Source organism: Syngnathus scovelli, chromosome 4 (genome assembly GCF_024217435.2).
Source record: "Syngnathus scovelli strain Florida chromosome 4, RoL_Ssco_1.2, whole genome shotgun sequence".
Classification (NCBI taxonomy): domain Eukaryota; kingdom Metazoa; phylum Chordata; class Actinopteri; order Syngnathiformes; family Syngnathidae; genus Syngnathus; species Syngnathus scovelli.
In genome coordinates, this window is record NC_090850.1 from 16,843,660 (window position 1) to 16,867,335 (window position 23,676).

Below are 23,676 nucleotides of genomic sequence, written 5' to 3' on the forward strand. Positions count from 1 at the left end.
ATGACTGAGTCGAGTGGAACTCAGTGCTTCTCAGACTGTCACTCTGCCTCTCTGTTCTCTGATTCTACCCCCATATGTGTTTATTCTTCTTTACTTCCATCTTGCCTCTCAACTACTCTGCAGCTCTTTGCTTCTGCTTTGCTGCGTTTTGTCATATTTCTGTATTTCACTCACCATCTCCCTCTCCGTCTGCCTATTTCTCTTTGCTAGGGCTATTTTTGTCTCATTGCAACCGTGTACATGATGTGAGAGAAACCTACAGTAAATGTGAATTATTTAAGCAATATCAAAAGATGAATGCATAGTGGGACATGGCAAGTGAAACTAACAGTACAATATGGAGCTCAACAGATTAATGGCATGTTTATTCATTTTAATGGGGAATGATGAATTGACATACACAAGTTTGTTTCGTCTTGGAACGAACGCAACTTGCATCTCAAGGCATGAATAAAAACTGTAAAACGGATTCTGCTTAACTTTAAAGTCTCACATTCAACAATATTTCTTTGTGAATAATTCTGTCCCACGTTCTATACGGAGCAGGAGTAACTAATAATCTTAATAATGTCCCTACAGGATTAAAAAACCCCAATGTAGGCACAGTAGGTTGACTCCAGCTGATGTTGTATTGCACAGCTGTGAGCGTGTGTGTGTGTGTGTGTCTCTCTCACAGCCACTGTCAGTGTAGTTATGCAATCACTGTTGCTCCTGTGCACTCAGAACAAGTGGAGGGTGAAGAAGGACTTAATGAGGTCTATTTGTGCACTCTACTCTTCCAGAATTCCCTCCTCGACTACTATGTAACAAATGGATTCAAAATATAACACAATTGAAATATTATTCCCACTTAGTGATGGTAAAACATTCACATTTGGAATTCCTTCCTCTTCTATTGGGGTACCAAAGTAAATTTTTGTGAGCCTTTCAAATAATGTGTTAGTCTGGCCACTTTTAATGTCTTTAATCTGACTCGACAACCCTTGAGTGCCTCAATCAGGCCAGGATATTACACACAGCAGGTAAACAGACAGACACGGCGGGCACAGCAGATGGCTGCAAAACGTACAACCAAACAAACACGTTTCACAAGTCTATTGGGAGCACTTAAGGAGTCCAGTATCTGTGCAGAAATAAAATTGAATAATGGAAAAAAAAGAGGAAAAAAGTCAAATCAATGTAATTTAAAAAAAAAAAAAGATCAAAAACAGGTTGAACTAGCAAGAGAGGAATTAAGAATTACAGAAAACATGGTAACATGTTTTGCTGACCCTAAAAAAAAAAAATACCAGTGAATATGAACACGGTTATGTAAGCGTTATACCTTCGGATAGTCCCTCACATAAATAAAGAAATAAATACACGTTGTAATTAATATGCAGAACCCCGGCAGGCGCTTACTGTCACATCATTAAACATCGCTGAGGGTGTGGTGACATTCACATCTGTGGTGGGATGGAAGAACAGAAAAAGTCACACTATACATTTGTCTGAGAAAAGTGATGCGGAAAGCACACTAGCTGTAAATAAACAGCAGGATTCACTTAGAACACAAAAGAGAATTCTTAATTCTATTATTATTATTATTATTATTATTATTATTATTATTATTATTGCACAGCTTCTGTTTCGGGCTTGAATGTAAAAGATAATTGCGAGGGACTTTGAGAGGGGGAAAAAAAAGAGGAAAAGGTGTTGATTGTATTACCAGACAATTAGAAATTAAAGAACAACCACTAAACAAACCTACCTCCTTCCACAACAACTTAGACAATTTAAGGATACATAAGAAACACAGACACTTTTAAAGACACTATTCAGTTAATTAGTAGAATGCCCCTGGAAAATTGCTGTGATTTTACTCCTATTACAAAAAAAAAGAATCTCCCCTAACCACAGTCAACATATGGCAAAGAACAGTGTGTCCTACAAGCTTTGATATCAACAAAATTAACTTTTAGTTAGAAATTGGTTGTGAGATAATAATGCACACAAAGTTCAACGGGTTGAAAGGAGCTTTTGCTTGCAGGCACACAATACAAAGATGGCAAACTTGGCCAAACATGAAAAGAAGAGAGGACACAGAGGAGACGGCACCTTGTGTCATAACAGTGACTTACTTGACCCAGAATGAAATAGCCTGAGATCTATCTACAGCAGTAGACTTTGTTCAAACTAGTGCTACTGTTTTCATGGCAAAATGGGGGAAGACAGCATATCAGCAAAACCATCAGTCATGCTCGCTTCAGACTGGAGCAAAGGTCCTCGAGTTTACTACAACTTGTTTGTTGGACTTTGCCCTGAATTACCTGACTCAACAGTTGCTTCATTGAAGATTTGTCAATATTCCCCTTTTCATCCAAGTAAAAGCAAGCAAAAAAAAACTACAAAAAAAACAGCCCGTCAGGAGGATTGGGGTAATGTCAGACAGATTTTCTGCCTTCCTTCATCACAACATTAAGGCAGGCCTTGGTTAAGCTATTTGCCGTTAAAGAGCTGCAGGTCGAAGCGGACCCACACTTCCCCACTGGACACCTCTTGCAGCGCAAGACGCCGCGCTCCACCGCCTTTGCTCTCCAGCTCTTTCTTTATGTTTGCCATGGGAACCTCTGTCCGTCCCAGGAAGTCTGAGAAGGGAAAATGATCATGACAGTGAGTTGGACTGTTTTTATACTGATTCTAAATTGGGAAAGAAAAAAAGAGAGCAGCTCACCAGAATTTAATAGAAAAAATGTAAAAGTGGATTTCATTGAAAAATGACTCAAACAATAATACTAGTACTTAGTCATTGTAACTCATGTGAACATTTTATGTGAAGGAGGCGCGACGATAAAGAGTGGAACTGACCATCAGGAGCAAATGGGTCCCTCTCATATATGGTGATGCTGAGGACGTCTTGGTAAATGTCCTTGATTTGGAACTGACAGTTGAAGTTCCACTTGGGGTACGTGGTGTCATTGAGCGTTCGGGACGTGAAGACTTGAGATCCCAAGGTCACCTCGCAGTATGGATTCATTTTACCTATGGAGGTGAGAGGATGGAAAGGTTGACAAGGATGAACGGAAAGCAGGAGGAAGTACATTCAAAAGCCCCTAAAATATATGATCATGATAACCATTGGGTCAAGCAACTATGTAATACTCTAAAGCCAGCCAATTGAGCAAATGTGTTCATACTGACCATTGGACCTGACTGCTTTCAGCTCAGAGGCTTCCAAGACTGTGACAAGGAGACGGCCCATTCCAGTTCCCTTCAAGGATCGAGCTAAAAAGACAAGCAACAGTTGTTCATCTACAGCGACCATCACATTTGCTGGGCACAGTGTGAAAGGCATACAGTGGAAGGCCCTGTCCCGATTTTTCTTTTCCTTCTGGAGAGATTCTTCAGACGCTGCCTTGATCTTCTGAACCCAGGCTGTCCTGCGAACGCAAAGGATCAGATTGATCATTTTGGCTGCCTAAATTACACATATACTACTCACAAATAGTTTAACATTAACAGGTTCATTTAATTTGACCTTCTTGAAAGTTTTGAATGCACATGTTCAAGGCACAACATGCTATTCAGGCGTACGTGTGTTTGTGTGCATGGCTACCGTTCATTGATGTTCTCCGTCCTCAGTATGTAAACCGTGTTGATGTGCGAGACGTGGAAGACGGGATCGTCACTAGAAGGATCCGGCAGTTTCACCAAAACTTCATTGAGCATAATAGGCTGCAGGAAAACACAGTCAGCAGATATCAATGGAAAAAAAAAGAATGATTATAAAAACTACGTCAAGTTGATTGACAGCATGATATTTTGTGTCTTACCGGCTTGTACATTTTGAGGTGTGTGTTGTTCTTGGTGCTGAACAGTTTATCAATGCCGGATGAGGTGAATTGTTTCCCTGAGTGAGTCAAGAGCAGGAAGTCGTTGAAGAGGAAGGCCCAAAGTTCCTTGTTGCTCTTGACTTTGTAGATCTTGCAAACATAATAAAGACAAATGCTAATTAACATCCACGGTGAATAAGGAATAAAACAGAAAGGTGACAAAACGTAAAATAAGGGAAGCATGGTGGAATAGTGGTTGAAATGTTTGTGTCGACTACATCGGTCACCTTGCCACTGTGGAGTAATTTTCTTGGGCCCAAACAGTTGGTGATAGAGTTAAAAACAATATTCTGTGGAGGGAGAGAAGGGGAGAAAAATATATATTTTTTAGAATTCTTTTTTTTTTTAGTTGTGTGGGTTGATGGCAGCGATTTACTTATGAATTCAAATTGCATTGAATCATTTTCAATTTGCTAGAAGTTTCAACGTAATACCTCGGCTGCACCGTCACACTGGACGTGATTTTGAATCCACTCCAGCCTATCCAAGTTCTCCGTATCTCTCACACCTTCATTGACCTGGTTGGCATAAAGTAAAATATACTCATCAAAAAAAGCAAGCGTGTTTGATGCACACCTAAATCAATTCGTATGACACCAAAATAGGATAATGCACTTAATGCATTACACACCTGCTGACAAAGTTCTTCTGCTCTCTCCAGAGCTTCTTTCAGAGGGCCTCTATCAGGGTGGCCCTCTGCAGTGCACTCCAGAATCTAAGATGAGAGAATACTTTTACTTCTGTTTTTCTTGGACACAAAACTGCACAAAAGTAGCTGTTGGACATGCATACACTTTTGATGTGCAGTGGGTAACGTGTGATCCTCTGCATGGGCTTGAGCAGGAAGCTGGACAGCGGCATCCCTTTACATCGGGAGTCTGAGCTGATTTTCTGACAAATGACAGCAAAGGTAAGATTCAAAATGCCACAAGTGGTTAGATGAGCGCAAATGAATGAAAATGCCAAGGCTTCAATCTGCCTAGTGGAAGTTGATTAGTAGGCAGAAAACACATTCAGGGTTATCCCATGTTTATCTTCTAATAATCTAAGATTCGTTTATCGTTATATTGATCATTTATCATGTAAATTTATTTTAGCAGGCTAATTATATACACACACTCAGACACAGGAGAATTTAAATTCTTACTTAATATGTAAATAAAATTATTATTTTGATTGTTGCTCACTGCTCTCATCATTTTCTAATTTCAAGAGCTGGAGAAGAGAGTTTTGTTAGCTGTAAACTATGATCACAAAAATTATAAAAAAATAAACTCTAGAAATATTTCATTTGTAAATATGTAAATAACATACAAGTTTTACCTTTGTTCCCAAAGTTGAACTGATAAAATAAATTACATTTTCCATGTTATTGAAATGTATATAAATGCAAATCTATGCAACAAGGGTGGGACATCACATTCTGTTCAAAATGAAAGGATAAAACTTTGAAAAGGGTTATGTAATTACTATTCACTGTCTAAGTCAAAGCAGTAAAGGATATATACAGAAAAACACATGGATGACTTCTCAGTCCTACCTGGAGGAAGCTCTTGAAGTCAGGCTCATTGTCAGTGCGAGTCTGCAGGAGTGCGGTTCCTTGACTCTGACACGAGCAGAACCGGATGTACGAATGCATGTGGGACAGCTCGGCGACCAGAATGTCTCCCACCATGTGCACCGGCATGTTCTCCCCGCCGCTCTTCTTCCGAACAGACAACGCCCTGACAAAAAATAAAATAAAAAATACATCGACACAATAAGGTTTGAAGCAAACTAAAAATATTTGCAAACCTGATCTAGTGGATGTAGCACAAACCTGAGAAGTTTAGTGTTGCAGCTAATCAGTTCTTTCCAGTTGGCAAAGATCATGTTAATCTCTGCAGAAGTCAATCGTCCAGATTCCGACATGGGTTTATGGAAAACCTAAAATGATCAGAACAGATATTTGCCATGCAGATGTACAGTTAACATGGATTGCTTTGTCGCACCTCAAGCACTGTCTGCAAGTCCTCCACGTATCTCTCTTCGGTCTGTAGCAGCTCATGAATGTAGCCTTGCCTCTTCTTCTCGAGCGGGCTCAGCGACTCCAAGCTGGTCAGGTCTGCACACCCTGCAGCGCACACAAAACACACACAAGACGAGGTATTTGGGATGCAAAAACAAAGGCAAAACAAAATAGTAGTAATTCTCTATAACTGAGCACTCAACTGCAGAAGCAACTTTGCACTACTTCTTTGTAAAACATTTAGGCCCAAAAAATAATTGTGTTAAACTTGTGCTGTCAAGTCACATAATAATGAGAACACAACACGTGCATACTTACCGGATGCATGATTTAACATTTGAGAGCACTCCAAACTCACCCTTCTTCTTTCTGCTTCACTAACCAAACACTCACTGTTTACCTCATCCCAGAGGTTTAAAAAATGAAACCTGCTCTCTAAAGTCATCACATGAAGTAGGTTTCATGTATCATTCAAATAAAAAAAATAATAAAAAAAAGATTTTCTTTACCCTGTCTTCACATGTATGACTTTTCAACACCTTTGTCTTTGTCTCCCTCACCTTCTGGCTGTTTTCTCAGTGTTGCTGGTGACAGATTACAAATGTTTCTATGCGCAAAATAAATCTGTTTGTACCAAAACAAGGAGAGGGACTCTTTCTTTGGTTCATGGTGGCATGTTTGGAACAAAAAGGTTGTTGATTTCATTTTACAGCCATAGAAAAAAAAAATGGATTAAGAACAGCTAGATGCTGTTATCTATATACAGTATCTTTTTTATTGGGGGGGTATGAAAAATGGTTCTTTGACAAACATCAACCAGGAAGAATGTTAACGGTTGATTTGGTCAACCCATCTTGCTGATAGGCACACACCCACACACACGTTTGTACGCGACCGAAGAATATACATAAAGGAATAATAACACTAACACTTAAATGTGAAATCAAACAAAGCTTTAATATTTTAAGGCAGAACCCAAAGAAAATAAATACATCATTCTGATCAGTGCGTTTTACCCTGTTTTCTTGAAGCCTTAAAATCTGACCAAAGCTTGCAAATACATTGAACCAGATCATTAAAACCTAAGCAGAAAATTGCCCTTTCTCTCATTAGCACAACATGGCAGCGCACTAGACACAGGTTCTCCTTCAAGCTTGCATGCTGTTAACAAAAATCAATATTGTAGTCTTGTAAGCAAACATAATGATGCTCCCACTTCCACTGAGGATAATCTGAAGAAGGCACTAACAAACTTGATGAAAAGGTGGTAGAAGTCTGGATAATATCGCTGGAGGCATTCTGGTGAGATAAATCATGGACGCCCCCAAAAAGAGAGAATAGATGCTGAGCAAGGACGTAAGTCGGGTGAAAAATAAAAGTGTAAGAAAAGCATAAACCATAGAAAGACCCACAATCACCCCTCTCTAAGTATATTTGTTTTGAAAAAGGCACAAAGGCTTATGGTTCTTCGTTCAGTTCTAAAAAGTCTCTCGAGGTGAGAAGAAGTCTCCAAAACATGACAGTATTCAATTGAGAGTAGTCAGTAGATTAGGTGGTACGGTCCGGGCAACCAAATACTACTCCGTCAGAGCAGTGTGCACTAATAGTGGGTTTCTCTGAAGCCGGGAGAAGGAGAGGAGGTGGAGCCCATTCTACCATCCTAGAAGGAGACAAGAGGGCAAGTGGGTGGGAGGGCAACAAGTGGAGAAATTAAGAAAGAGGAGAAGGTAAGATAAACAGCGAGAAGCAACAGGAGGAGGAGATGGGATGAAAAGGAGAGATTAAAAGCTAACAAGCAAGTACCACTCCTGTTTGTACCTAGAAGATTCCCTACAAGTGCTGATGCAGAGGGGGGAAAAAAAATCTCCTTAAATCATGAGTTGCAGGGCGGCATGGTTGAAGGGGAAGGGAGGAGTGGCCATCTAGCAGTAGGGAGTTTCCGGCTCCCCACAGACCAGTCGAAGTTTCCTTGAGGAAGATACTGAGACCCCTGAGTTGCTCCTGATGCTGAGTCATCAATGTGAATTTCCCCACAATGTAAGGGATTGTCTTGATGTTTTATTCTGAAACCTGGGTCGAATATTAGGTCAAAAACAGTGGAACCTCTCAAATCCAACAAACCAGGGGTTATATAGTTTAGAGTAGAACTAAACATTTATGGGGAAATGCTCCAAGCCTCAGTGATTGGTAATATTAATAAAAGAAAGTAATAAATCTGTATTTAGTCTAACTTTGAAACAGCCATCTTTGTTTACCACTCATCAACGTTATGGACAAGTGAACACAATTTATGCTTTTAACTCGTACGGTTGATAACGTACTTTGATAGCGTTTCTATGACGGCAACAGTTTGAGCCTGGAATAGATTTCCTGTATTTCCTACAGGCAAAATGATATTCTAAATCAGAGAAGACCTGACGATGCATTTTCTTGAAACGGATCATGTTTGAATCCAGAGGTTCCACTGTAAAACTGATTTTAAATTTACTTGGCTGTGTTTTTGAATGATTTGCAGCTTGCATTGTATAATTATCTCTAACAACGCACTGATTTGCATGCTGTGCAAAAGAGCATAGACCAAGAAGAAAACTGCATGCCAAGTGCAACGATGATAGAACAGCTCCCACAAGCCACTTGAAACATGCTTACATGGAGGGTGAGTAAGGTTCACCGTATCATCCTACTACTACGAATGACGGCGATGATTATGACTCAAGGGTGAGGTCATGTGTACGTGCATTACTTACACTGGTGACTGGGGTCACCGTCTCCTGTGATCATCTTAACGTAATTGGTAGGGAACAACCCAGTAGCCCCATTGACTTCTCCCTTCCACCAATCCGGGTTGCTCTTGTCGAGGACGGTGATCAGCTGATTCGCTGAGAAGCTCAGATCATCCTTGTTGGCGGCTACATAGTCGTATAAGGCGATCACCTGACACACTCCTAGGGAAGAGGGCAATGTTAATGAGCCAAACATCATATCTAAGGCCTATGTGTATTTTTCATTCAGATAAGAGCTGTAATCATGGCTGTGAAAGTGTTTTACCTGACTGGACTGCTGGTGTGGATTTGCCGCTATTAGACGCCAATATTTGAATATGTGAGGAAGGAAACCAGCCCTTTTGACGTTTTTTACCACGGGCCTGTTTTAAAACACACATACAAGCATGACTATCACAACTTTTATCAGACAACACTTTCACCTGCTGCCAACTTTAAATGGACAACGTAGAGGACACCATCATTTGGTGCCATCTACTGTTCAGTAGTAGATCACTCGAGCACGACTGACCTGCTGCTCTCCAAGCCACCAGCCTGACGCGTCCTTGCTGAGGACGACAATGAGCTGGCCGTTCTCCAGGTTCAGCTGGCCAGGTACAGAGGAGGAATGGGCTCTAGTAACCTTGCCAATCTCTGTGCAAGAACAAATAGGAGTAAATTTTGTAATGGCATGGAGAGCGTAATATCACAATCAGGGCAAAGATACCAACCTCTCTTCTTTGTGCTCACCTGAGAAACGTAAATAAAATGATTTAAAACCACAAATAATTTAGGCGACATCAACTAGAGCTCTAGTACTCGAAAATCCTTACATCCGCTTCCTTAGGTTTGACGTAGGTGCCGGGAAAGGCGCCCGAGCGGTCGGCAATGACGCCGTTCCACCATTCTCCATCTTTCTTGGTCACCAAGATCACATCCCCCTCTCTGAACGTCAGATCTGAAGCCTCGGATGACTCATATGGGTATAACGCTGTGTACTCTAGATAGAAAAAGTGATGAGAAGCTTGAAGCCAGCCATGAAGTTGTAACCACAACAATGCAAAATAGTACACTAACGGCCAAATACACTCATCTGACCAATGTGAGGACATGGATAAGACATGTCCTAAATTATGAACTTTCCAAAGTTTTGATCATAAAGCTGAGTTTCAGTTGCTACTAATGCTGTGGCTGAACATTACAAGAGCCATTCTCCCTGAATGAATGCCATATTTAAGGCAGTTGATTTCACCTTCAAATTGCTGATTGTTGCTCATCTCTGCACCACCGGATGTGGAGTTTGTCACGCTGTGAACCCAAACACAGAGAAATAAATTTATAAACACCCTCAGAACTCATTAAAACTATTTGCAATTTAGTGAGTGGCTGAAAATGATACAAAGCAGTATTAATGTTATTTCCCAGAGTTGCCGAAATAAACTTTACTTTGTTATGACTTAAATTTATCTATTGTGCAAATTTGATTGTATGACGTTTTGCCACCAAGGCTTTCAGAAAAAAAATATTTTAACATGTTAAAACGATCTTGTTCTTTTTTTGTGTGTATTTGAATACATACTCTGAACTGTCCCCTTCGCCCACAAGGGTGACGTAAGACTTGGGGAACCAGCCCTGTTCTCCCCTCAGGTTTCCCAGCCACCAGCTGTCCTGCTGTTCTAGCACCTGAATCACATCGTCCTTTTCAAAGTTCAGATGGTTGTCCGTCTTTGCGGTCCAGGAGCACAGGGCCTGGGCGAGCAGGTTCCCTACCACCTGCTGATAAAAGAAAAACGGTGTCTTCATATAGGTACGTTTAGACATCGAAAAGCTTTCTTGACGTGGTGTGGTTTGAAATGGTAACAGTTCCTCCAGGCAAGCTATGTCAGCCATGTCAATTGTGTGTGATATCATCCTATAATAAATCCAACAAAGCTAACTTACCTGTCCTGGTGTGTCAGAGTGAGTAGAGTTTGGAGAGTGTGTTGGGGTGAAGGCAGATTTAGTCCCAGCTACTTTTGCCGCTTCAAGAGCATTAGAAAGCTGTGACTGAATGGGCAACTTCGGAGGTGGCGCAGGGGCTGCCAAGTCCGACTGGCCCACCCTCTCTACGTAGCTCTTTGGGAACCAACCCATCAGACCTTGTCTGTGCCCATACAACCAACCCTCCTCTGGCTCCACAGTCTCATCCACCTAACAGAAGAGCACAGAGAGTTGGAAAGTGAGGAGAGAATATATTAAGTGCAAAGATAATTGATTTGATTTTGGAGGCCAGCCCTTGTGAGGTGATTGCAATCATACCTCGATGATTTCATCCGCATTGAAAGTGAGCTCTTCGTGGTTTCGCGCCGTGAACGGGTAAAGTGACCTGAAGGGTGTAAGAGTCACCGACTTGCTAGATTGCATGGTCCGTGGTTGCCGGCCTATGGTGGCACATGAGCAATTTGAACCAAACAAGAAGCTCCTCATTCATCATCTGATCATCTCACGTCGTATTGACTTACCTTTCCTTTCCTCCAGTCCTCGAAGCAGAGAGTTGAGCTTCTCTTGAATGTCAATCTTGCCTCCTCCACTGGACTGATGCTCCTTTCTCTTCTTCTCCTCTTCTTGCACCTTCCTCTTTCTATCCTCCTCTGCTCTTTTTCGTTCCTCCTCACGCCTCCTCCGATCGTCTTCCTGTTGGTGCTGAAGCTTCCGTTTCTCTTCCTCCCTCTTTCGCCTCTCCTCTTCCTGCTGCTCTTTTCTCCTTCGCTCCTCCTCCTCCAACCTCCTCCTCTCCTCAGAGTCTCGGACGGCTGCCTGGGCTGCCCTCTGTCTCCGCCTTTCCTCCTCCACCCGCTCCATCTCCTTTCTGCGTTCTTCTTCAATCCGTCTCCTCTCCTCTGCCTCCTGCTCTTGCTTCCTTAGGCGTTCTTCCTCCAACCTCCTTCTCTCCTCCTCCCGCTTCAGTCGCTCCTCCTCTTCTTTCCTTTTCCTTTCCTCCATCCTTTTATCCTCCTCCAGCTTCTTCCTCTCAGCCTCCAACTGCCTCCTCTCTTCCTCCAGTTTTCTCCTCTCTTCCTCCTGCCTCTGTCTCTCTATTTGCCTCCGGCGTTCCTCCTCCTCCCTTTTCTTCCTCTCCTCTTCTTCTCTGCGCTTGCGCTCCTCCTCCTGTTTTGCCCTGAGCTCTCGTTCGGCCTCCAACTTTGCTGCCTGGATGAGAGCCTGCCTTTCTTTCTCCTCCTCCTCCCTTTGTTTGGCCTCACGTTCCTCCTGAAGTCTTCTTTGGCGCTCCTCTTCATCCCTCCTCAACTTCTCCTTCCACTGACGCTCCTTTTCTAGCTTGATAAGCCTGCAAAACAGATGAAAACACGAACGTGAAAATCGTACAGCAGGTTCGATGGCGTTTCACTTGTGAAAACGTGTAAAAGACCTTTGAGCTTCCTCCTCCTGCCGCCTCCTCTCTTCTTCTAGTTTCCTCCTCTCCTCGTGCTCCTGCTTCTTTCGAATCAGCTCTTGCTTTTTGTCCTCTTTGATGCTTCGCAGGTTCTCGAGTGCTGCCTGCTGCATTTGCTGGCTCGCTTTTAGTTCCTGATGTAGATGAAAAACAGGGGGTGAATGGACTAACAAGTAAGGGGCTGAGCAAAAGGAGTAAAAGTAAAAATACATGTTAGACGAGTGAGGGGAGTGGGGTCAAAACATAAAAAAATGGGGATAGCCAATGACACCAGCCGATAAAAGATATTCAAAGTTGAGAACGACAAGAAGAATGAAAACCTTCAGCAGGTAGAAGAGATTACGCAGGCAGGCCAGCAGTGAGACGACTGCCTCAAGCAAAGCGTCGTTAGCACCCACATGCTGCAAAGTTACAAGGAAGATGTGCAACAAGAGGACGGGAGGAAGATGCAGAAGAAACAAACAACAGTTGAAGGTAGCAAAAGATAAGGTTAAAAAGGAGGAAGCAAATTGGACACAATTGTATATGAGAACATTAGCAAACTTTGCAGTTCATGGACAAGTTGTGTTTGCGCTCAGACATAAAAGCGTTAACGGGTGAGACAAATTGAACTTGGTCGATAACCAATCCAGCAGCACTGAAGCACAAAGCGTCTTTCCGATGAATTTCAAATGTAGTGAACTAACCAATGCCGCTTTGAAGCATCAAATGTATTGATTGCGTCTTTACTGGCAATTAGCATTCTAGCACAAATGTCACTAACAGACTAAATGTATCCACTATCTGCTGTTGAGTAAATAAATGCTATGAGGAATTAAGTTACATAAAGCGTGACACAGTGTGACCCATACACACAGTCATATTGACTCACTATTTCATGTGACTGCAAGGTTTTTAACTGATGCCATGTCAAGTTGCGACATATGATGTTGCCTTATTCTACCTGCATGTTTTTGCTATACCGGTCCAGCTCTTCCAGTTTGGCAGCAGTTTCTCTCTCAAGGGCTTCCAACTGAGTTTTCAGGTTTGTGCATGCACCTCGCTTCTGGTTGACATTGAGCTTCAAGTTGGAGATGGTGGACACTACAAACATAGCACAAAAAGCTGTATTATGAGGCAAATACTATAGGAGATATATATTTTAATGTATTTGAATTAATACTAACGTGTCAACCGTTGCATTGGGTTACACGCTATACTCATTTTTGTGTTTCTTATGATGACTTTTGTGTCAGTTTGCAAAATAAATATTACCACCAACAACACCAACCTGACAGGTTATTCACCGCCATGCTTTGGAGTGTCTCTGTCAGCCTTTTCTGTTCTGGGGTCAATAGGGCTAATTTCTTCTGGAACTCCTGTCAAAAAGTTTTGTTGCATTCAGCAAACAAAATGGTAATCCTAAACAGTTGGAAAGAAAACCAACACTAACCTCAATCTGTTGCTGAATGTTTTTGATGTCAAGATGGCGTGCATCTTTCCTCTGATTAATAAGGTCCAGCTCAGTCCTGGGAAGCTTCTTCTTATTTTGAATGTCACGCAAACGGTCAGAAATCTGCCGTTGTTTGTTACCCTTGAGTTTTAAGACACAAAGAATGACCTGAAATCTCCACCCAGGTTGGAGCAACTTTTACAATTGAGCCTTCAGTCGCTTCACATCACTAACCACAGCTTCCAACTCCATCTCCAAATTCCTCTTCTTAGCTTTGAGCTGGATGATGTCGTCCTGCTCCTGCTGCCTTTTTATTTGGAGCTCGCCTCTTTTCCTCCTTTGAAATTCCTCCTTCCTTTGCCGCTCAAGCTCCCGCTGTGCAGCCTGTAGAGAAAACCCAACAATATACAGCAGGGGAATAATTTTGTACGAGTAGAACAGTTGAGCCAGAAACTGCTCTTATAATGTGAAGGGTTTCTTGAGAGAGCCTCACCTCTTTTCTTTCAATTTCTCTCTGACGTTCTTCTTCTCTCTGCCTCTCCAACTCTCTCTGGCGCTCCAGCCGCCTCTCCTCCTCTTTCCGCCTCCTCTCTTCCGCTTCGCGAGCTTCTTTCTCCCGTCGCTCTTGCTCCTCTCGTGCCTTTTGAGCTTGCCTCTCCTGCTCTTTCTTTTCAGCTTCCAGCAACGCCAATCGTCTCTTTTCGAGCTCTGCATTACCGCGGTCCAAGTTGGCTTTGAATTTGTCCTCGAATGACACTAAAGGATGACAGGTACACAACTTTAATGCTTCCTGTAATCACTTACAGTATATGTTAAACTTAATTTTGAAGAAAAATAATTTGAAACTCCCAATTATATCAGGTCTAGGAATGAAGGCACTACTTTTCAAATTCTACGGAAAAAAGTAAGGAAAAAAAACTGACTGTTGCTTCTGGCTTGCTGTGTCAGTTCAACATCAAAATTATCATAAAGAGCCGCATAGTTGGACACACTGGATCCATTTGCAAGGCTCCTGTGAGAAAGGATGATATCATTCAGACAGCAAATAATGATGACGCAGTCATGTGGTGACTCTTTTGGCTCATTTTATACATACATACCGTTGTGTGGGTGGCACCAGGTCAGTTGGCAGGGTTCGCGGCAGTGGTTGCCCACTCTTGGCTACATCCACCAGATGCATGGCCAGGATGAACTCCTCGGCCGAAAGCTTGCCATCCTTGTCCACATCAGCCAAATTCCTGTAGAAAGGTTAAATCATTGTGTGTATTATGATATATTTTGATTCAAATATACATGCGTATTCATTTATGCATGCACATATATATAGTATGTAGATAAATTATAAAAACACAGAGAACATGCTTACACAAATAGAGTTTAGATAATATAGATCAGGGGTGTTCAAACAATTTTTTGTCGCTGGCCACATCATAATTATAACTTTGAAGCCAAATAAACTTATGATATTACTACATGATGTATACACAACAATTTGATAGCTCCTTGATAGTTGTCATAGAAGTACACGTCACCATTTATGAATAGCTTTGCATTTATAATCATATTTCCTTACCAGATAGAGGCGAGCTGAGTCTGACTGAGCATTGTGGTTGCCATGGCACCTCTCACCTGCTGACCTGCAGACAAATGGAATGTTATTTATTTAAATTTTTCTTACATAGTAATCCAGCCTAAAATAATGCTCATAGTCTTTGTCCCCATTTTTGTATTAAAACCAAAACTGAATGATTATATTTATTAAAGGTAGAATTACATTACCTGGTATGCATAGGCAATTTCAGCAGAATAAGGAAATGATTTAGGAAAAAATATATATTTTCATCACAAATACGTACTAAAGTCAGGTGACAATGTGAGAGAAAGAAATTGATGTCTAGGTGTGGAAAGTTTGTATAAGATACGACTAAAGGTATTATGTGAACAAAACTGTAAGTACAAAGTCTGGTAGGTGGGGAGCCTGCAATAATTCCACATAAAGCCATGAATTTGCTTTATTTATTATGTTGGGACACACTTTAAAAAACATAACCGCCCTGCAAGTCAGGCAGGCTTGAGTAGGTGTGTGTTCATTGTCTCACTATGGCTACTTCAGAAAAACTGGTCCAACAAGCCTGCCATTCACACAAGCACATACACCCTTGCCAAGATAGCCAATGCTTGACGCAATTCAGATTCCAAAAAAGAAAGCAAAAAAAGAGGGAGGGAACATTTATGAAATCAACGGTTGTTCATGAACATCCACGCCTGCATGCCGCACATAGTTGGGTTTTGTATGACCTAAGTGCACTGTGCAAATAGACACTCACACACTCACATGCTCATACACTCACACACACAGTACCAGTGAGGTATCCTGTCATCTGCTTGTCCAAGACGTTGAAGTGCTGCCTATATTTGAGTCTGGAGGCATGTGGCACGCCCCACTCCCCGAGGCCTGCTGCCATTTGGGCAGTCATTGAGGAGGGTGGCAAAGTGGCGCTGCAGCACAAAGAAAATACAAAAATAAAAGCTAAAAACACCAATATACTGAGGCTTAGTCCTCGCAGTCTTCAGATGGATGAATAATAAATGATGTATAGCGTATAATTTACAAGCATCCCACTAGATAAGTGGCTGATAATGTGAAGGGCTATTGCTTTGGGCATTGAAATATTAGCGTGTGTGTGTGTTACCTGGATGCAAGAGGAGAACCGTAGGAGGAAGCAGAAAGCGGAAGACCTGAAAAATACATCAACATAAATTCCATTCATTTATGAGCAAGAAGATGGATGATACATGATATTGACAGCAGTATTAGGACACAGCCATTACACCGTTGCTCATAAGCAGATTCAGGGGTAAAACAAAACCTTTTGTTTTAGGTGTATTCTATGGCAAAAATAAAAACAATCAAGAGTGATCAAATAGTTTCCTGCATTATAAACGACACCAGTAGCAGGACCATATGGATAAATAATTATACATATAAAAACAACGTAAATATTGTGTACCAGTGGCCAAGGTGCCAGCAGCCATTGGCTGAATAAATCCCAGGTTGTGGCCTGCCATTGATGGCAAAGAGGTGGGTCCTGGGGTTGCCATGGATACAGGTGTGAACATAGAAAGGTTGGTTCCAGGCATCAGGGACATGTTCTGCATCATCCCTAAGGCATAAACACGTGACAAGCTAATTAGTTAGATGGTAGCCAACTTGCATGACAGCAATCCACCAAAAGGCAGTGTTAAAATCTTGTCAAGATTTTTGGACGTAAATCTGTTGCTTCAAAGCAACAGTTCTAAACTGCTTTAGAGTGTGATCAGTACCGTAGCTGAGATTGGGAACAGCTACTGGAGGTTGCTTCATGATGCCTGGCAGGACAGAAGGAAGCGGCGTTCCCTGCAGTTTGAGCTTCACAAGCTTCATCGCAATGGAAAACTCCAACCTGTCCATCTTGCCATCTTTGTTCATGTCAGCAAGAGCCCTGGGATTGAGCAACAAAATTGTTAGTCGAGGATAGTTTTGGGGGGGAATTTGTTGTTCCACAAATATTTCCTACCATATTTCAGCCAGGACTGAAGCAGGTAGCCCCGACTGAAGGAAAAACTTCCTTGCCTGCTCACCTACAGAAAGGAAAATAAAAGACAGGAAATTAAATGAGTTGAGAGGGATCCTGCTTTCAATAATGACCAAGATACACCTTATAGATTAAACACAAAACAAAAAAAACTGTGAATTTATGGATGCACCTGAAACATAACCCATTGAAGGGGCGAGGGTATCAAACTTTTGGTCATGTTTCAACCTCTCTTCTGGCGTGACAGCCCACACATTAGCACCACCTGCAAAATAAATAAATAAAAGAATAAGTAAATAAATAAATAAATAAATAAATAAATAAATAAATAACACAAAAATAAACAACTGTGAGCGAAACGATATGAGGCAGATTAACACTATATACTATATACTATATACCTCTTCATTTACTAATAAATAAATTGGGTTGGATGGATTTTACTGAGTCTTTATGCGTCCAAGATATTTTTAGAGAGCTCTATGCTTCCAACCATGTATGAGGAAAGGGCTGTTTGGGACCTTCCGACAATACAAAACCAGATCTAAACTGTACATACTATCTTGGATGACTTTGGTGTAGCAAGAGGAACATGAGAAACCCAACCTCAACCCCTTGAACTGTGACTTTGTAAATGTTAAAAAAAATTCCCAGAGACACTCCAAAATTGTGTAGGAAGTATTTCTAGAAAAGTGGAACCTGCATAGAAAGCCCAAAATCCATTTTGTCTTCCAATTCTTATAAATGCTATATGGCCAATGTATGCTTTTGACCTTGTCATTAATCTCACTCTTGCTCAGTTGTTTCTAAATGATACACATACACTAATGACCTAAACACACAGGAAGAAGCCTTGTTCAAATAAAATTACACTGATGATCATTACCAGGAAGCAAAACCTTCACCTGAGAAAAGCAAACAAGCACTTGGCACCAAAGGGAGATGGCACACAAATAGCAAAGACACTAGACACTCCCTAAACTAAGTATTAAGTTAAACAACCACAGAAACAGATTTACTGGTAGTGATTGAAAGCTGTCATGGGAAAATGCAATACAGCTCAATGAAATTAAAATAAGAAATGGTAGTTGCGAAACTAAAATCAGAAACGGTAGTTGTGGCACATGTTATAATGAAGTCCACTTGCACACAAAGGTTATCTTATCATCGCTTTCTCCAACAAAGACGACTATTCAACCATACATGCGCACAGTGCACTCATCCAAACAAGGAGCCAGCTTACCATTCATATTTGCTGGTGTCGGGGACCCAGCGAGGGGTTGAACTCCCGATCGTGTCCTCAGCTACTGCTTTGAATCATCTGCAAAACAAACAGTGGCAGCCCAGTCATCAGTCAGCATCAGTCAGCACTGCTGCCAGGTCAGAACAGTACAGCACAGCACAGTACAGCAAGTCGTGGAGCGAACAAGGCAAGCAGGAAACAGGAGGCAGCTTTTAGCCAGTCAGCACAGTCTAACAGGGCTTCTCCTGTTCCCCTCTGGCTGGGTAACTCAGACCACCTTCCAAACCTTTTAAAGCATACTGGGAGAGGTACCAACACTATCCACAGTCACTCTTTATTGGTGCTAAAGTGAGGGCATTAACATGAAGAATGGCACCTTTTGTATGAAACATACACTAAAATATTAAATAGCAATTTTGCTTGAGGTGAGAGTGGGAGTCATGCTACACATAGTATTTATACCACGTTGATTTATGTCACGTCAACAGTTTTCGCTCCATTCATTCTTGGTTCGCATGCTTTGAATGAACATGACTCAACATGTCAAGGTTTATAAATCAGTCAATTGTTAAAGAATACAGTGAGCAAGAAAATGGTGACAGTGACACAATGGAACTTATGAAGTCAAAAGCTCCTGCGGTCATACATTTCTGAATTGACTACATCTTTAGGGGAAAACGAGTCTACAGTGTGTGAGATACAAAACTTGTCGTGCATGACAACACTAGCAAAGTGTTAAAAATATTAAGCTATAACTTGTACAGTTAATAAAAGTTCAACCATGGCGTTAGTCTGATCTGTTTTTCCTATGTGAAAAACACTTTTGAAATCTGAACAAAGTCTTGAGCAGCTTCCCTTAAAAGTAACCCGGCGTACAGCTTTTCCGAGATACGAGTCATCGCTCAGGTGATTTTTTTTTTGTATGCATGACTTGTAAGCAGAAATTTGAGCTACCAGCGCCAGATAATTAGAGCGGAACTCAATTGATCTAACTTCACAAAACAGCAACGGTTTCGCTGATAGTAAACCTTGAAAATAAAAGGTCAAGCTGTTAAAGGCCACTCCCAATTGACATTTATTATTGAACTTAACATAAAACAAATAATTAACATGCAATACAAGTGGCTTTAGTTATGTGCATAGCGGCAACTCTGTAACTGTAATCAAAACTGCTAATACCTTTAAAGTAAAAATTATGTGAGAATTGTGATCGTCAACGCAGAAATTTAACATTAATGAAAACAAAGACACTACAAAAAAAAAACAAATTTTGCAATAAAGTAGCTTCAGTACACCAACACAAAACAAGTTTTGGGGATTTCTCATTGAATCAAACACAACCATACTGCTCTGGGTGTCTTAGATTGACTTGGAAGTTCCAAGCCAGTTGCGATCAATTCGCTGCTCTGGGAAAGAAATGACCCGGAAGAATGACAAGCAAATGGGGACACATTCCAGGGCTTCTACTCAACATTTCCTTCCCGGCAATCAGAACCAAGTACTTCCTCATCATCAGTCAGCTGACAGGAAGCATTGACTTTGGCAGCGGGACAGCTTGGACATGACACAGCAATCTGAGAACCAAAACTCCCAAATGGGACAGCAGAACAAAACAAAACAAAAAATGCCTGACAAGTTATTTTGGGAGCTACAGTTACAGATGGTCAAAAAACACTGTTTGGGGAAAAATAAAAAGGCATAACAGAGTGAGGGAGGGTTTCGTCGGACTGATTGTACTCAATCGATGCCCACAAGGATCGAAGATCAAAGCGGGAGACTAATCTACTGCCTGCCATCTGTCGCTCTCCGCCTCGTCTCACTTTTTGGGTCAGGTCATTTCCTTTGGTCTCAGTTACATGCTTTCTCCTCTTCGGTTCAGAGCCCGTTATGCTGCTGGAGTACAAGCATGTCTCCCAGAGGATGCTTTCACCCAATTTTACTGCTTAACTCATATTTCACAAACACAATATGAATCAGAATGATCACTGCCTGACTCAGAGAACCAAAGACTTGTCACACACAATGAGCCGACTATAGATGGTCAGTTTAGATCTCTAAAATGTCTCTATTTTCATAGTTTACATTACACAAAAATGCACAAACAGGCCTTCTGTCAAAGTACCCATGTGTTTCCAAATGAATTCAACAGGCTTTTTAATATTTGCATTGCAACAGACACAACAAGGGTGACTGGGCGGCAGAGTGTGTGAGAACACAAAGAACGGACAGATGGAACACAGAGTGTATTCTCGAAGTAACGCTCACACAAACGCGCTGTTTTGATGGTGCTAGATAAATAGAGTTGCTTTATTGCAGAATTTCATACAGTGTTCAGTAGATGAACTCAACTCACCAGGAGATTTGAGTTACTGTCAAGTTACTGTATGTTAAAAACAGCAGTATGAAATTCGACTTCAAAAGTCATTATCCATGCTACACTAACCAGAAAAAAAGTGCTAAATTTTTCCCTTTAAGGGTCCGAACGGGTTGTGTTGGACTTCTGAGATTTCACTGTAGTGACCAGCGCAGACATCTTTTGGTAATAAACCATCAGACATTAGGCGCTTAATTCTACCATGTCTACAGACTGCAGTCTGTCATTTCACTTGTGGCTTGCCTGTGCAAGTCTAACCTCAAATGCTGCAACTTGGTTTCAGCTGCTGTTCAAAAGGTCATGCCTGTCTCACTAGCTATGTACAAAACACAGAAGTGTTGGATAAATAGCCTACCTGGCACTGACTATGCGTTCTAATAGCAGCAATGAATCTGGAGATGTAATTTCAATCAGTGCATCGTTTAATAATAAACCAAGCAGACATTGAAAAGGGGGTCAAACTGAGCTAGACAGATGAGAAATAAACCTCAAACCACTTCCTTGTTCTTATGTGTCTCCCGCTTCCATAATATGGTACCTCGACTTATGAGTGACCCAATTTATGAGTTCTTCAAGAAACTAGCTATGGAAAAAAATAAGGAATTTTGCATCAAGAGCAGTGAGCACTAACTACGGTGGCCGTGTATGTATATGAAACTGCAGATTTGCATACAGTATTATCAGTCCAAATCTTGACCACAATGCAGAAAATACTGATTTTTCATCTGTCAAGGCTCTTTTTGGAAAAAAGTTGCATGTGGGATTGGAATAGTTGCCATATATTGCAAAAACTTTGCTGTTGGCAACACTCCAGACAAAAGTCTGATAGCTGCCTAATAGTGTGGAAAGCCACCAAGGGTGCTCAAGTAAGCAAAGCAGGTTGAGTCAGCATGACAATTACGACTCGTGATTGAAACGCCTGCTTTTAATGGTATGTTATGATCATGTGGCTGGCAGGTGAACGTTTTACACAACAGAAAACACATTTCACAAATCTGCAGGGGCCTTTTGAAGTGTTTCATACCATGCTGAAGTGTTGCTGCAGGGACGATCAAGTTTGCAAAAAAAAAAGAAAAATTGCAAGCACAATCATGTGTGCTACAGCTGTATTTGAAAACTTTAACTAGCCAAGGAAAATATTCTATAGAGACAAATCTCAAGTCACAACACCAAACAAAAATGTCACAAAACATAAAATGATCACATTTTTATTTACACACAAACTGACAGTGGGGACTTGTTTATCATCCAATGTTTATTTGTCAGCCATATAAACTAGTATATCTTGTAGAGCCATGCAGTGTTTGCAGTCAGTAGTGCATCATCAAAGTGATACGCCGATCATTATCCAGTAAATGTGTCATACTATGAGGCAATAAGATGTACACAATCAGTGTTGAGCAATGGCCTGTAAAGCAATGCTTCTCAAAGTATGGGGCTCGTCCCACTTGTCAGACTTGATTGTGGGTTCCCTGTATGGGGGGTGGGGGGTTGACCTAAGCACAATTCAGTTGTCTTCAACTTTTTGAAGCAATGCATTCGCATTTATTCTATTAAAAGAAAATGTTTTCAAACTCTTATTCAACTACGTTTTCATTGAACTTTTTATGTGCAAAACGTTTTAGTTGAATACTTAAGTAATTTTAATGCTGTTATATTAAAGTGCAGTGTTAATGGGCTAACTTTGCATGGGGTAACAATGTTTAATAAAATGAGGTGCTCTTTTTACGAATACAACCTTGGTCAGTTTTCTTATTTATACGCAGACATACTACATTAATTTAATGCTGGCCGTTATGGTGCTGTTTATGTAGAAAAATCAGTTTGAGGACCACTGTCAGCAGTAGTTTCAGCCTTACATCTCTGCAAGTCACACATTCTCAGATCGCTCGTCTGCTTCCTGCAACCTGCTCAACGAGTTTCAATTACATGCAAATCCACCTTCACCGATAGGCACGTAACGTAAAATATGCATTTGAGCATCTATCTAATTGTGAATTCACAATTTTACTAGAAAGCACGATTTATCTCCCAGTACCAATTACGTCCCGTTGCATGACACTGAGTTGCACAATTTATATCATTGAGAAGCAGATTTTTCCCTGAGTTGTTACATTAATAAAAGCAGTGGGGCACTACACATTGTTTGAAAGCATGATAACACTCCTGAAAGGGTAATTTACATTTTTTTTTTTTTTAAACTTACCTCTGGTTGATATCTCTCGCTAAGGTCAGTAAAATGACACATTTCCGAGTTTTCCAAAAGTCCTAAGTTAATATCCTGCTCTTGCCGACGACTTATCCAATGAGAAACGAGGGAGATATAAAGCGTTGAAAGTTTTTAGTTTCGCTATTACTTCTCGGGAGGACCTGTTGCTGACAGCTCGTTGAGTCTGTCACACCAAAAACATGGCTGACGACTATTTGGCTGCCTGCTCTTCTGTTGCCCAGTGGTTGCGCTGCTCCGCGGGGCTCTCGGTGCAGGGACTGGGAGGAGAGACGCGGTTCCCCGGGGTGGAACAAAAGTGAAACGTAAATGATAGCGGGGGAGGAACAAACGTGAAACAGGAATGATGAATGGGGTGACGTCAGGAGACAAGATGATCTCGTCTACCAACTTAGAGAAAATTAGAAATGTAGGTATCCATCAATGTCTAAGGTACATAACCCCATAACAGCCGCGTTGTACGTAAACGTCGCTGCCATTTTGAATGTGGCAAAGTTGCGCAATTTAAGGAGGGCAGAATCCCCCTGCCAGTTTTAACACAGAAACATAACTATGTTTAAAAAAGGTAATGGGTACATTTGGATAAATAAGGTTGATGTACTCATTTATCTAGTTAACGGTGCAGATCTGACACATGCAACTATTTAGCAGATGCATTTGCAAGCGCCAACGCGACAACCTGCTCAAGGTCGTTCGACTAAGACTACATAACCCACAGTGCACCGAGATACGTTTACGTCTTGTTTACGA

The 23,676-nt window shown here is 41.3% G+C and overlaps 1 protein-coding gene across 1 annotated transcript; it reads right to left on the bottom strand.

Moving 5' to 3' along the window:
• Positions 1-949: 949 nt before the first annotated feature.
• Positions 950-23,268, bottom strand: itsn2b (intersectin 2b). Its single transcript, XM_049718734.2, has 40 exons — positions 22,906-23,268; positions 18,326-18,403; positions 17,255-17,347; positions 17,065-17,128; positions 16,832-16,989; positions 16,519-16,671; positions 16,201-16,246; positions 15,870-16,006; positions 15,081-15,144; positions 14,608-14,745; positions 14,431-14,519; positions 14,001-14,263; positions 13,742-13,891; positions 13,508-13,648; positions 13,346-13,433; positions 13,019-13,158; positions 12,052-12,209; positions 11,144-11,970; positions 10,941-11,062; positions 10,584-10,832; positions 10,222-10,418; positions 9,895-9,950; positions 9,476-9,642; positions 9,374-9,392; positions 9,175-9,296; positions 8,929-9,025; positions 8,628-8,825; positions 5,864-5,985; positions 5,692-5,798; positions 5,413-5,596; positions 4,665-4,763; positions 4,504-4,587; positions 4,307-4,390; positions 4,100-4,162; positions 3,813-3,962; positions 3,596-3,714; positions 3,337-3,419; positions 3,181-3,264; positions 2,848-3,021; positions 950-2,627 (listed from the first exon to the last, which is right to left on the bottom strand). The coding sequence occupies exons 2-40, from the start codon at positions 18,330-18,332 to the stop codon at positions 2,479-2,481; spliced, it is 5,445 nt and encodes a 1,814-aa protein (XP_049574691.1). The 5' UTR covers positions 18,333-18,403; positions 22,906-23,268; the 3' UTR covers positions 950-2,478.
• Between the last annotated feature and the right edge of the window lie 408 nt (positions 23,269-23,676).